This window comes from Syngnathoides biaculeatus, chromosome 8 (genome assembly GCF_019802595.1).
Source record: "Syngnathoides biaculeatus isolate LvHL_M chromosome 8, ASM1980259v1, whole genome shotgun sequence".
Taxonomy (NCBI): Eukaryota; Metazoa; Chordata; class Actinopteri; order Syngnathiformes; family Syngnathidae; genus Syngnathoides; species Syngnathoides biaculeatus.
The window spans coordinates 28,064,627-28,079,372 of NC_084647.1; the positions used below are offsets into that span (position 1 = coordinate 28,064,627).

The window sequence follows — 14,746 nt, forward strand, 5'->3', positions numbered from 1 at the left end:
ATTCAGGTGTGGACATGTCCATGTGGGACAGCTGGATGGATGCAGTTGGCAAATACAAAAACTTGATTTCTTCTGTCGCTGTCCATCGCCGTTTATGCAGCTCTGCTCACTTTGTACAGATGCTGCTCCACCCCTGTATTCGAGGGTTATGTCAGAAGCTCATCACCACTGCAATCGAAAAGAAGGAAGCTGTAGAGCCGTCTCCTTACGCTGCTCAACTGTACATGGCCGACCGCGACAATGCAATCGATGATGACCCCGCTGGCACATTTCTGTAACAAAAACAATAAGTTATATAATAGTTATTGTTCTGTTAAGTTGAGTTCTTAAGAACTCAAAAGGGGGGGATGCTAAACTTTCGCTATTGTGTTATCGTCATTACCAGATTGTACAAATTTGATTTTTTTTCCCAAATCAAATTTTTGTGCTTTGCTGTGTTGGACTCTGTTGGGTCCAAAAGGGGGACTGAAAAGGTTATGTTAGAAAAGCAACCTGCGGTAACACCCAGTTCCAAGAACTGCCTTAAATGTTGAGTTGTTTTTCCCGGAAGAATACGGCCTTGTGTGACTAGCCAAAACGGAGTTGTTTTTTAGCAGAGTCAACGGCCTTAGATGTCTAGTCAAATCAGTTAGATCCTGTTTTGAGACTTTTCTGCCAACGGCAGCTTAGTTTTACTTTTACACACTCGTGTCGGACCACAGCCTTTGTCTGTGTCACATTGTGTGTCACAGAGCGCTCAGTTCATTAAACTTTAAAGTATTTGTCACATTTCACGCCTCAGGAGTCCAGTGATTGACCGAACACGCGGAAGGACCCCAAAAGGCCCTCCTTCCAATAATGTATACACACCCACCTGTCATTTGGAACCCACAAAGCTCTTGTCCTTTGCACTTGTGCAATCCATTTTTCACGACGAACTGGGTCTTTTGGAAAAATATGAACAGCAAATCCATTCTCCCGAGTGTTTGAGCAATATCCAGCAATACAATGGGCCGGCATTTTGGTTAACACGAAGGTAATAACGAGCTACCTTCGAGCAGGTAAAACTAGTATAAACAGACGAGACCGCTTGAGTGCGCTACTGTACGTCACTTCCCGTTTCTTCTCGAAAACAAATCTCTCGAGAGGATTTTCATCCCAGGAGTTACAAAAAGCCATCTATGTCAAAATCATGTTTTGCGGTGAAAAAAAAAACGCATGGATCCATACTGGCTGCTATTTTTTCATTAATAACATACTAAAAATCATGCATTTCGTGACAGTGGACCTTTAATAATCATTTGCAACTTATAATTTGACAGTTAAGTAACGCCATATAGGAAAGAGTAGAATTACTTTTTGTTTGTCTCTTTGTACTACAAGTATTGTCAAAATCATATTGGAAATAGATGTTTTTTCAATAAAATGAAATTTTCTTTAGCCTAGGTTATTTTGTGAAATTTTCATTTGCTACAATAATGATGGGTGATTGCGAAACAAAGTGGTAAAATTGTTGCTGCACATTGCAACTGCAAGGCTGGCCTGGGAGAAGCTTGTTCACATGTTGCAGCACTGCTGTTTTGTTTTGAAGCCAACATCAGCATATGGGATTCAAAGACTATCACATAAGAGAAAGCATACTGGAAGCTGCCAACACCTTTAAAGGATGTGGAGTATTGTCCAATTGGTGGAATTGACTTTACTTCAGCAAAGACAAAAAGCCTTGCCACAATGTTTTGACCATATAAAGGTGCTGAACCCAATGTTATGTAAGATCGAAAACAAACAAACCAATTTTACTTCAAAATTTTATCTGATTCGCCATTTAACGTCCGGCTGTTTTTGCACCCTGAAAATTGTGTTTAGTTCTACTTGTAACAGTTACCCACTGTCTTTGAAACAAAAACCGGTGATATACAGTGGTACATCAGTTTTCGAACCTCTTGGTTTTGGTACAAATTGGTTTTCGAACGAAGATTTCTAGATTTTTTTGCTTTGGTGTTTGAACAAAAATCAGTATTCGAACACCCTGTATTCGAACACCATTTCCCTTCGTGGCTCCCTAGTCTAATCACAAAGTACAGCCTCTGAGTCGGTTAAACATGGATTGCTTTGTCCCTGTTGTAATGTACACGCCATTCCTCTGTCTGTTTTGTCACACATTTTCATCTCATAAGTCGTATTTGTTCCCACATCCATCCACTCTCCATCCAGATGTAGAAACCAAAATCCTGTGGTAGTAATCACTGGTAATACTTGATACTTACATATCGATTTAACAGTAGACACATTGTACTGAGTCCAATACCCAGCACAATATGTACTGTTGCATTTTGTTCGCTCCGAGTGTAACTGTAACCAAAGTTTGCTTCTAATATTCCAAACCCGTCTCCATTCGTGATAATTTCCCATTGTCATTATTCTCTGGAATCGCTCTTTTTGAGCTTCCGCATGTATCATTTGCAATGCACAGGTTGTCCAATTACCTATATGTGATAGATTCTTTAACGCATCATATGTTTCATTCCATAATTTTAACTCCCATGGAAATGCCTTTTTCCAAACACCTGTGTTTTCCAATTGCCCTATCATAGCTTTTGGAAGCCATACCCCTACCTGATGTATAGCCTCTGATGCATGTTGCCCTGTGTTAGATAACATTGTTCTGGTTACTTCATTATCTGCAGCATTAGCTACACCATACAGTGTTCCCATTCCTCCTAAGAGAGTATCATACCAAGCTCTACGTCTTCGTGTACAATGTGGTATATCGGGGATTTTTATTTCCCAGTACACTCTGGTTTTAACCCTGGCTTGTGCCTCGTGTGTACAGGTATCTAATACTGGTGCTATGTGTGTTCTTGTAGCATTAGGTTTCCCAGGTAACACCCATATTATATACAAAGATGTGTTCTGTCCCGAGATTTCAGTGCTGTTAAAAAAAAAAAAAAACGGTTTCTTTTACGGTAATCGTCCACCTCGTCCAGTTGTGCTCATTGCAGGTCTCGGTCGTCCTGTTGTAGTGGCACATGGGGACTACTGAAGTGACGGTTAAGTTGCATCCTTGTTCAACCACCGGGATGTCCTTTCCTCCAAGGCACCTTTTGCACTTCCACATCTGACAATTGCTGGTGACGTTTACCACGTCGCAAGCTCGGTAAGCTGTAAGGTGTAGTCTCCTTGAGTAGGGTCCTGGGTACTGCTTTTCCATCTTATGTGGAGCCGCTGGACCTGCTCCAATTTGTCACCCTCCGTCATTGCGCAGCAGAGTTGGACCATGGCACCAAGGACAAGGATACACGTGACCCAGCAGACGACACTCCCACCTCTTGGGCCCTCGGTCTTCCCTGGTCCGGCCATGACGCCTCTCCGATGATTGTCTTCCAATCAGCAAATACCACCACGGCATCTGTATTATGACAAATAGTGCATACTACAAACATGTGATTAGTTCTCTCTTGTATAACATTTTGACACCGGTACATTTACCCATTTTTCCTCTCCAGGATATAAGACGCTCACAGTAGCATCTTGCCCTTGAGCTATAATTTCTGCTGCTCGGGGAGGACCGTCTGGCTGTTTTACCCAAACTTTTGCCCATGCCAAATCAGTGGAGCCAAATCCTCCCTCCCCTCTGGTGGTTATCACCACAGGTTTAGGTATTTCTTTTACCTTGGTTACAAGGCAAGCTTCACTACCAATTGAGCAATTTTGTCCCCTCTTTCCAATGTAAGGGGCTGTTCTGCTAATAATTTGCATACCACTCCAATTTCTCCTTGATAGTCCACATCAATTACTCCGGCTTGAATTGTTAACCCTTTTAGTGATAACCCACTTCGTGGTAGAATGTGTCCATATGTCCATGATGGACACTGGAGCCCCAATCCTGTTTTCACTATTTGGATTTCGTTGAGAACCAGAGTGATGTTTGTCAGGATTTTCAAATCCAATCCCGCTGAGCTGGAGTAACTCGTATGGGAATTTCAGCTTGAGGATCAATTTTCCACATTTTAATTTCCCCATTGGAATTTTGTACCGGTTCCCCCATTATCATTCGTATTAGGGGCGTTATTCCCGCCCCAAGCGGTCTATTATTAATCTGATTCACCGCCTCTGCTAAGTCTTTGCACCATTTGTCCAGCGTTCTGTTTCGAGATAGCTTTTTCAATGTTTCCTTAAGAATTCCATTCATTCGCTCTATTAACCCAGCAGCCTGCGGATAATAGAGAATGTGATAGATCCATTCTACATGGTGAGTCTTTGCCCACTCTTTAGACTCCTTTTTCCCCTATTTTAATTCGCTCAGACACATACCATTTCCATTTGATAATACTAGCTTCCTGTGCAGTTCCTATTCTATGTGTCGTCGGGTTACCTTTAACTCATGTCAAAATCGGTATATGTGTTCTCATTAACACCTCATGGCCCACCGTTTGAGCCTCAGTTTCAACCAATGCCCAATAGCATGCTAATAGCTGGTTTTCAAAAGGTGTGTACCTTAGGCCTGCTTCTGGGAGCTTTCTCGACCAGAATCCCAAGGGTTTACGAATCCTATCTTGCTTTTGCCACAAACTCCAGTTAGCGTATTCATTTAACGCGACACCTGCAATTCTACCGGTCCCGATTTCATTTTTCCCAGTGACACTGCTTGCTGTATCGCTTCCTTCGCCATATCAAATGATCGCTGTTGTTCTTCTCCCCACTAAAGTATCATTATTTCCTTAGGAACTTTTAGCTTTTCCAGGTGCTCTGCTACCACCCGGTGGCAGATTGTGGGACTATGTAAATAACCCTGTGGTAGTCTGGTAAACGTGTAGCACCCTTCCCAGGTAAACGCAAATTGATTCATCCTATCCTCAGGAATAGGAATAGTGAAAAATGCATGAGCCAAATCTATGACCCCATACCACGTTCCGGGATGATGTTGCACTCGTTCTATAGTTGTCACTGCGTCGGGCACCGCGGAAGTCAATGCAGGTGTGTGTTTATTCAATCTTCTGTAGTCTACTGTCATCCTCCAAGAGTTATCTGATTTCCTGACTGGCCACAACGGATTGTTCCAGTTTGTCGTCACTTTTTTCAATACACCAGCTTCTAAATATTCTTTAATGGTCGCCGAAATTTCTTCCTGTCCTCCAGGTATCCGGTATTGCTTTTGACTAACTACCTGTGTAGCTTGTGGTATCGGAAAAGGTGGCATTTTTACTTTACCCACCAATATTGCATGTATTTTCAGTGGATTTACTCCGATTTCAAATCTCCCGGCTGTCAAATAAAGTGTCATTCCGGCTAATATGTCCATGCCCACTATACACTCTGGGATAGGGGTTATAATCACCATATATGTTTTTATAGGCATATTTCCCATTTTCAAACGTAAGTTTACATGTTTTCCATAAATCACTTTTCCTCCTAGTCCTGTTAATGGTTAATGGTCCTTTCATTTTCTCTGGATTTCCATAAATTATTGAGGCCTCCGCCCCGGTATCTACTAACGCTGTTACTGTTTGAACTGATTTATCCCAATAAATTTCCATATCATATACTTCAAAAGAGACAGTCGTAGTTAACAAAAAGGAACCGGTGCATCCTTTGTAAAACTGTACATGCAAACATAGTGCACATTATTCAGAAGATATGACAAGCATACAATATAGTATTTGGATAGCTTTTTCGGTAAACAAAGATCTTTTTCACGTTAAGTCTATTGAAACACTTGTAGAAAGGCAACACTCGCGCGCGCACACATGCGTACAAACACATACACGAACGATAGAAAGGCAACACCCGCGCGCGCACACATGCGTACAAACACATACACGCACGATAAGAGTATGGTTGTAAGCAGTATTATGTGCAAAAGTGAGCATTCATTTCCTATACTGCGTTATCCTCACTGTTTAATGCACTGATCTAAAAAAAAAAAAAAAAAACAAACAAAAAAAAAAACAAAAAACTGGATGGCTCATTGGCCACCAAAACTGTAGTCGCCATCCGGCATCTTGATACTCCCAAAACAACCATGCCGACCTGTGTATAATCTTCTCTAGTCATGAACAATTCTGGCTCTGGCTGCGCTTGTGGGACTGGCCCTCGCACTCCCTCGCCATTTTTGTCCAGAATTGGTTGATCGTCCGCCCCCATCAGATCCTGGATTCGATCTGGTATCACGCGTCGCTGCTCTTTTCGTCGCGTGATAAGGTGTATCTGCAACCCCTTTAACGAGGGATACTACAACCCAGTCTGTGGTGGCGGGTCTGGTCTTATCCCCCCCACATATCCCCGTTCCACTCCTCCGGATTCCACTGCGCTGACAGCCCAGTGGTGAATGAACGGATTTGCGCTTGTTCTATTTTACGAGGTTTCTTATTTCGCCCTCTTTGCGCCACTCGGGAGATATGCATTACATCTCTTTCTGTTATACTCTGCATTTTTGCCAAATGCTCCTTTAATTCTTTCACTATAACCTCTAGCTGGATAACCTCTTGCGCCTTTTGATTTTCTGCGCTTCTAACCTTATCCAACTCCAACACGCAATTTTTCCAAGCTTCCGCAAACATCCACAACATCTGCTGCGTGCCTCCCAGCGGAGCACGAGCATTCACATCCACCCGCCTCAACATATCACATAATGCCAGCGGCGTGGCAGCGGGATTCACTCCTGTCCACAGTCCGGGGCTTTCCCCCACGCTCCCGTAAGACAGCTCATATCTCTCGGAAAGTGATGCCTTCCCACCCGGGCACCACCTCCTCCTCTGGTGCCTCTTCCGCACCCTTAGTTTTCCTTCTAGAACCAATGCATCCCGTTTTTATCTCCTCCGCATAGCCTGCACGATCCTGCCGACAACGCCAAAAATGTTTTATTGAAAGGATCTGTGCTGGTCGGCGCTCAGGAGACAAAGACGACACTCAACAATAGACCAACATTCCCAAATGCTATTTAGCCTCAATAACTGGCATATTTATTTCGACCAAATGCAAGTTCTCAAAACACAGTTGACATTGCGTGAAATCAATCATATGAGCCCCTTACCTATGCCGAGAAGGTGGAGAGCCGATCACCCAGGTAGAGGTCCGCTTGTCAACCAGCTGGGCGTCCGTACGAAACCCGCAGTAGACTCTACCTCTTTGTACTCTGCATCTCTCTATTATACTTTTCAGTTGCGTGCGAGAGAAAGGGCGGGTGGCCTACCCGTCCCACCTGGCGCCGCAATGTTTGTTTCCTGATTTACTATTGACACCTAAGTGTGTCCTTCAGGCTCTGAGAAACATCTTACGCAGCCATAACTGTCAAGACCTCCCACAACAATGTTCGTCTTTGGTATGCATGTGAACAAGATAGTGAAACGGTCACGACGTCTTGACCAGAAAAACATGTGAGTGAAAAACAACTTATATGCGAAAAACAAGTGAGTGTATGCATGCGAACACGATAGTGAAACGATCAAGACGTCTTGACCAGAAAAACAAGTGAGTAAAAACAGGTGAGTGAAAAACAACTTATATAACCATGGTTGCACAATACATTCGGGTATTCAACGGTTATGGGAAGCATCACTAATTAACACTCCTTTCACACCCCGACCACCTGACCCACGACGATTTGTTATTGTGGTTTCAAAAACACCCCTGAAAAAAACCGAAAAGACGTAACGTGCGCGACTACATGGTGCAACCAGTTGACTCACACACTCCTCTGCTCGCGGACGTTTCCCAGTACTGTAGTGACTTTTTTTCTTCAAATTGAGCAACATTAACCCCCGATCATGGCTCCAAAGAAGGCAAGTGGAACTGCTGGTGCTGAAAAATGGAAAGTAGTGCATAAAACTGTCGACTTCAAGAAGGATTTGATAGCCAAGCATGAATCTGGTCTGCGTGTTTCTGAGCTATCGAAGAAGTATGGCATGTTGAAAACGACGATCAGCACCGTTCCAAAACACAAGAATGCCCTCAAAGCAAGTGATGTTGCCTCCACCCATGAAGACTATCTGTAAACTGATATTTACCGGGTCTTTTCCAGAATAAGTCATACCCCTATGGAAATCAGGCATTTTTCATTCCTGTAATTACAAGGGAGAGAAAGTTGGTCAAAAAGATATGGCATCAAAAAAGTAGAACTTCCAACTTAGTGAGGATGAAATGTGAGTCTATTGAACCATTCTCTCCAACCATCTCTGTGAGACTAGCTCTTTTTAATATCAGGTCACTGGGTAACAAATCAATGTTGAACAATGACATCATTACAACCTATAGTTTGGACCTTTTCTTATTAAATGAAACGTGGTTAACAGAAAGTAGCTGTAATACCATTTTAAATGAGGAAACACTAGCAGATTTAAATTTTTTGAACAAGTGTCATACAGGGTAAAAAGCTGGTGGTAATGCTGTTATTTTTAAATCATTATTTCAATGTAAAGAAATTATACTGGGTGATTTTAGCTCTTTTGAATATCTGTTTTTTTTAGTTAAGGGTGACCCAAAGGGTATCATTTTAACAATTTATAGACCTCCAAGATACAATGGAAAATTTATGGAGGATTTTTCAAAACTGCTGTCAGTTAATTTGTACAACTATTTTTTTCATAACAGGGGACTGTAACATTCATGTTGACAATAACATAAGAAAAAACAAAGAATTTTCTGCAATACTAGACACGCTTGACCTCTCTCAACATATTAAGAGTCCAACTCACACTCAAGGTCACATCTTAGACCTGGTCATCTATCTCTAAGGATGTTGAAATTCTATTGATTGGCATTAAGGATATGACAATTTCTGACCAGTTTTGTGTATTTTTTGAATTACAGATTCTACCAAAAGTTCAGTCAACCTCAATTGGGAAAAGGTACATAAATGAGAATACTGTCACCAAGTTTATGGAGACTGTGGCTGTGCCACAAACAGTGAATGCTGAGACAGTTGATGAAGTTTTGGGCAATTTCACCTCAAAAATCACAAATGCCATGAATGCTGTCACTCCTGTTAAAACTAAGACCATCCTGAGGCGACCTAGAACACCGTGGAGGAGCACAATGATGGTCAAGAGATTTAAACCAGAGTGTAGGAAAGCAGAACACAAGTGGAGAAAAATTAAACTCCAAATTGACTGACCTCTACAGACAGTGTCTTCCTAATTTTAACCAAGAGTTAGTGTGAGCTTGACAGCAAAACTTTTCTGAAATCATCAGTAAAAACCTCAACAATACTCATGCTCTATTTGCTGTGGTTGACAAGCTTACAACCCCCCAAATCAGATAGATCCAGAACTTGTAACAGCTAACAAATACAATGAGTTTGCCCGTTATTTCAGTGAAAAAAATACAATCAATCTATCGGGTCAAATGTCAGCACAAATCAGCAAAAAGAATGATCTCACATATGACCCACCCAGAGAAAACTCTATTAACTTGTCAGAATTTGATACAGTTGACCAAAGAACTGTAGAGAAAACTGTTCAGCAGTTGAAACCATCAACGAGCTGTCTCGACTCAATACCATCTGCTGAAGTAAGAATAATTTTATTGTGTTGTTTTTCCATAATTAAAAGATGTTTCGCAATAGCTTCGTATATGTTTCGCAATAGCTTCGTATATGTTTCGCAATAGCTTTTTATAACCTAAAAGACGATCGCAATAGCTTTGGATAACCAGCAATGTCATAAAAAGATGTTTTTGTGTTATATGATGTCGTGCAACGCCATCTGTTGGTAACAAAGAATAGTGTGGCGTCAGGCGGGATGAATTGGCCACTCACCCCTCCTTCCGCACACGCTTAGAGTATAAAAGGGGGACTGTGGATACTCTCGGTAGAGTCTGCTGCGGGTTGCGTACGGATGCCCAGCCGGTATTGAAGCTGCTCTCTACCTGGAGTGTTGGCTCTCCCTCCTATTGGCGCACGGTAAGAGCTGGATATTCTTCTAAGAGCTGGTTGGATATTACTTAGCTTCATACCACGTGATTTGTGCTTGTGCTTGTGTTACCATTTCTGTGTGGGACCAATAAAGTGCCAATTGTTGGTAGCCAGAAGTGTGTCTTGTCTTCATTTCTGAGTGCCTATCTCCGACGAACCTATTAAAATTTGATACCGAACTCCTGAGCGAGGTATCAGAAATGTTTTAAAACATTTTTGGCGTTGTCGGCAGGATCGCGGAGAATACATTCAGAAATGGCTTGTTGCTTTAAGAGCAAAACTGTGAAGGAGGCGGAAGTGGCCTCAAGTTTTAAGTGTAAAACTGTGAAGGGAGCGGAGGTGGCTCCCAATGAGGATGGCGTCTCCGACTGGGAGAGCCTTGGATTTGAAGAAATAGGGAAACTCCTTAGACGGTACGGGGGACGCCCTAAGCCGTGGATAGGAGAAATTCCCTTGGCAACTCCACCGCTGCTACAGCGCATGTTAAGCAGGGTGGATGTGAGGGACAAAGCCCCGCTGGGTGGCGTCCGAGAGATGTTGTGGATTTTTGCCCAAGCCTGGAAGGAAAGAACAAAGGCTTTGGATAAAGTATGCGCTTCTGAAATGCAAAAAGATAGCGCAACTTGAAGAGAATATTAAAGCGCTCGAATCTGACCAAGCTAAAGCGCAGAAAATCTTGGAGAAATCAGTGGCTTTTATTTCTTCAATGGCGCGCGAGAAAAGTAATAAAAGACCGCGTCGCATCGACCCAAAACAGGTCCGCTCTTTCGCTGTGGCACTCCAGGAAGACTGGGAGCCAGAGGGATGGAATGGCGACATATGGGGAGATGGCGACATGTAATATGGCGGGGAAATGAAACCTCAACCGCTGTATCCACAACTTGGACATCTCCAAGTTAAACCGATCTCACGGAGACGGGAGGAACAGCATGTTGTCTTGCCCGTCTTTGAAGAACAGCGAGATGAGAATAATGTACCTATAGTTGATATGGAAGGAAACCCTATAATGAGGCGAATAGAACAGCCTCAGCCGCCGCCCAGAATGACGATAACAAAAGAGGACTTCTCTCAGGAAGAGATAGCCCATTTAACATCAAAGTATCGACAAAAGCAGGGAGAACCCGCTGATTCTTGGCTAAGGCGGATGTATGAGGAAGGAGCTGACGCCATAGAGCTTGACTCAGAGGACTTTTCGCGATTTGGAGGCTTGAGTTCAGATTCTCGAATGAATGCCGAGTTTCGTGCAAGCGGGAGAGCAATGGCGGCAGGTGATTCTTTTTCGCTATTTGCCTTCTATGCTATGACAGCGCAATCTGTGTATCCAACGTGGCATGATTGGCCCGAGATCAAAGGGCCTTGGGTAACCATCCGCGACGCAATTCACAGAATGGGGAGATTGTGTACGCTCGAGTCGATATCGCGAGCGGGTCTTGCTTTTATTGATGAAACAGCAGTGCCAAAGGTGGTGCGTGATGCAATGATTCGAGACACACCCCCCCACTACAGGTCTACGATACTTACCATTTTGTTAGGAGCCGTCGATAACAGCTTCAGTGACGTGAAAACGCGCTTGTTGGAGTTGGCGACTTTGGGAGATTGGGGAGACACAGTACATCAGCCTTGCCCTGAGAATTACAGGTCCGAAACAGATGGCAAACGACCGCGCGCGAAACCGCCCGAAGCCGGGAGTAGTAGGCGGGAAATGTGGAAAGCACTCATTGTAGCGGGAGTACCGGCAGAAGAAATTGACGGGCTACCCACAAGTGCCTTGGCTGCAAGATGCAAACAAAGGGGATTGAAGGTAAATTGCTTGAGCAGGGGATCAAAGGGAAAATCAGAAATTGCTCAGCTGGCCACCATCATAAAGGGAATGATGACGCCGGCAGCTCAACCAACAGCCCCTCCCTTGGATGCATTTGAGGATGAAGAAGAGGAAGATACAGACTCAAGCGACGACATACTAGTAGACACAAGAGGCCCCAGCTATGTGGCTGCTGTGAGAAAGGGCCGAGCGAAACCCAAGAGTAAGGGGAAAAATAAGGACAAGAGGTCACGTACCTTTGACCTCCTCAGCTAGGATGGAGGACAAACTCAGTCAACCAGCCAGAACAAAATTGTCAATCGATGGTCAGTTGGGGACATCAGACCCCATGTTCAATTGGACACGGAAACCCTGATAAAATGAAGGGTGAAAATGTTCCACTGCGAAGATTGGGGGGACAAATTGTCAATGGAAAAGCAGTAATTCTTCCATTGAAAATTGGGAAAATGCCAATAAGGAAATTTGAAGTGGTCGTCACCCCCATCCCAGAGTGGATAATTGGAATGGACATCCTGGCTGGAATGACTTTGTATTTGAAAAAAGGTAAATTTCAATTTGGAACAGGAATTGATGTGCGGACAATATTGGTGGGAAAGGTAAAAATGACACCGTTTCCCATATCTTTGGGGAAAATGCAATCAGGACCTCCTCGAGCTGCGGAAATTATAGCTCAGGGGTCTGATGCCACAGTCAGTGTTTTATATCAAGGAGAGGAAAAATGGGTGAATGTACCCGTGAACAAATGTTACATGTGAGAATACTAATCATGTTTTCTTTTGTCAATAGTGGTAACCATATCTGTTGCAGCTTGGTGGGTGCTTGTTGAAGTGGGAGCTGCTGATTGGACGACCCTCGACGGGAGGACGCAGAGATGGAGGACATCCGGCGCCGAGGAATTGGAAATGACTGGGTCATCTGCCTCCTTGCCGTTGGTGCCATGGTCCGACTCTCCTGGGGAATGACCGAAGGTCATGCGTGCGAGACAAGCCAGTTCATCGGGATATCATTGAGGAACGACTTGGACGGCAATTGCAGAAGAGGATTTCACCATCGGGGAGGTTGGGGATAATGGTAATATGAGGTGGGGGTATCATATCACGGTCATTTCTAAAGAAACAATGACGCCAAAAATAACTCAAACATACTTGACTCCCATCCTTGACACTTGTACACATCTAGCTCAAGCAGTGGTTGAAACCAGGATATACTGGACAATTCACTTTCCCCCGATTCCGATATGTAATAGAATAAAAAGGGCTTGGTATGATACTTTGTTGGGGGGAACGGGAACCGTATTGGGATTGGCAAATACTGCTGATAATGAGGTAACTAGGACCATGCTGTCCAATACTGGAGAACACTCTGCCAGGGCCTTGCATCAAATAGGGGTTTGGCTTCCTAAAGCTCTGGTGGGACAAAAAGAAAATGCAAAACTTTGGAAAACAGTGTTTAATTGGGATATCAAATTATGGGATGAAGCAGAGAAAGTGCTTCAGAACTTGACAGAACAGAGTAGCTGGACAGTGTGTAGTATTCAAACTCTACACGCTGCGGCTCAAAAAGAGTCGTTTCTAAGGATAGTTACGTCGGGAAATTATCAAGAGTGGCGGAAGGTTTGGAACATTTCCGACTCTTTGTGGTTGACATTACATCCCGAACATACCAAATGTAACAAAAATAAATGTACGGGGTACTGGACCCAGTACAACGTGACGACAACAAAGGTGGTTTGTAAATATCAGGTTTTGCCTGTTATAACAACAAGTGGATATTGGTTTTTACACATGGACGGAGAGTGGTTTGAACCAAAAACCAACAAAACCTTTAAATCAGATTTATGTGATTTAACAGACCAAGGGTTGGCTTGCAGATTACAACATGCGTACTCGAATCCGTGCCTAACCGACTCAGAGGTTGTACTTTGTGATTGGACTAGGGAGCCAGCCAGAGAGATGATGTGGCAAGTTGGACCGCATACTCTCTGTGTGGCTACAACACAAAATAACTCACAAGTACCTTCGGTTCCTTTTGTAGGATGCCTTCAAGATGTACACATATGGCGCTGGGGAAACATGACGTATCGTTTGACTAACTATTCGGAGTCCCGCAGGTTGACTGCGGTCCAGTGGGAGGTACTACGCTCTCCCTGGTCAGTGTCTCTGGAACGATTCAAATGCGCATTGGAGAGTTCTACAGACATCCAAAAACTCATCAAGTCACATGCGTCTAACATTTCCAGTCTCATGGTGTCAACTATGGTAGTAAAAGGGGAAGTAGTGCATGCCGCTAAATTAGTACAACAGGCTTCAGCTCATCATTGGTGGGACATCTTCACAGGAATGTCCTCCACTGCGCGTACTACTTTCTTGCCACCCTTGATCGTGTTAATGATTATTTGTGTGCTTACGCAATGCAATATGGGAACTTGCTATTATGTGCGACGCATCCGGCTTGAGGTAGAGAAGGAAATATATAATCGCCTATAATCAATTGCTTACATTTTGAATGATGGAAAAACATCAAGAGTGGAATGAAGTAAGAATAATTTTATTGTGTTGTTTTTCCATAATTAAAAGATGTTTCGCAATAGCTTCGTATATGTTTCGCAATAGCTTTGTATAACCTAAAAGACGATCGCAATAGCTTTGGATAACCAGCAATGTCATAAAAAGATGTTTTTGTGTTATATGATGTCGTGCAACGCCATCTGTTGGTAACAAAGAATAGTGTGGCGTCAGGCGGGATGAATTGGCCACTCACCCCTCCTTCCGCACACGCTTAGAGTATAAAAGGGGGACTGTGGATACTCGGTAGAGTCTGCTGCGGGTTGCGTACGCATGCCCAGCCGGTATTGAAGCTGCTCTCTACCTGGAGTGTTGGCTCTCCCTCCTATTTGCGCACGGTAAGAGCTGGATATTCTTCAAAGAGCTGGTTGGATATTACTTAGCTTCATACCACGTGATTTGTGCTTGTGCTTGTGTTACCATTTCTGTGTGGGACCAATAAAGTGCCAATTGTTGGTAGCCAGAAGTGTG

At 43.5% G+C, this 14,746-nt stretch overlaps 1 protein-coding gene across 2 annotated transcripts; it reads left to right on the forward strand.

The window, feature by feature from the left end:
- The first annotated feature begins 9,682 nt into the window (after window positions 1-9,682).
- Window positions 9,683-14,697, forward strand: LOC133505277 (uncharacterized). Of its 2 annotated transcripts, none has more exons than XM_061828376.1 (2): window positions 9,683-9,877; window positions 12,498-14,697. In XM_061828376.1, the coding sequence occupies exon 2, from the start codon at window positions 12,788-12,790 to the stop codon at window positions 14,195-14,197; it is 1,410 nt and encodes a 469-aa protein (XP_061684360.1). In that variant the 5' UTR covers window positions 9,683-9,877; window positions 12,498-12,787; the 3' UTR covers window positions 14,198-14,697. The 2 variants fall into 2 exon arrangements, with proteins under 2 accessions (XP_061684360.1, XP_061684359.1); XM_061828375.1 differs by having other exon boundaries at window positions 9,686-9,877; window positions 12,519-14,697.
- Window positions 14,698-14,746: the final 49 nt, after the last annotated feature.

Coding starts and splice junctions, on each gene's coding strand:
- LOC133505277 (XM_061828376.1), top strand. CDS start 12,788: ATGAGGTGGGGGTATCATATCACGGTCATTTCTAAAGAAACAATGACG.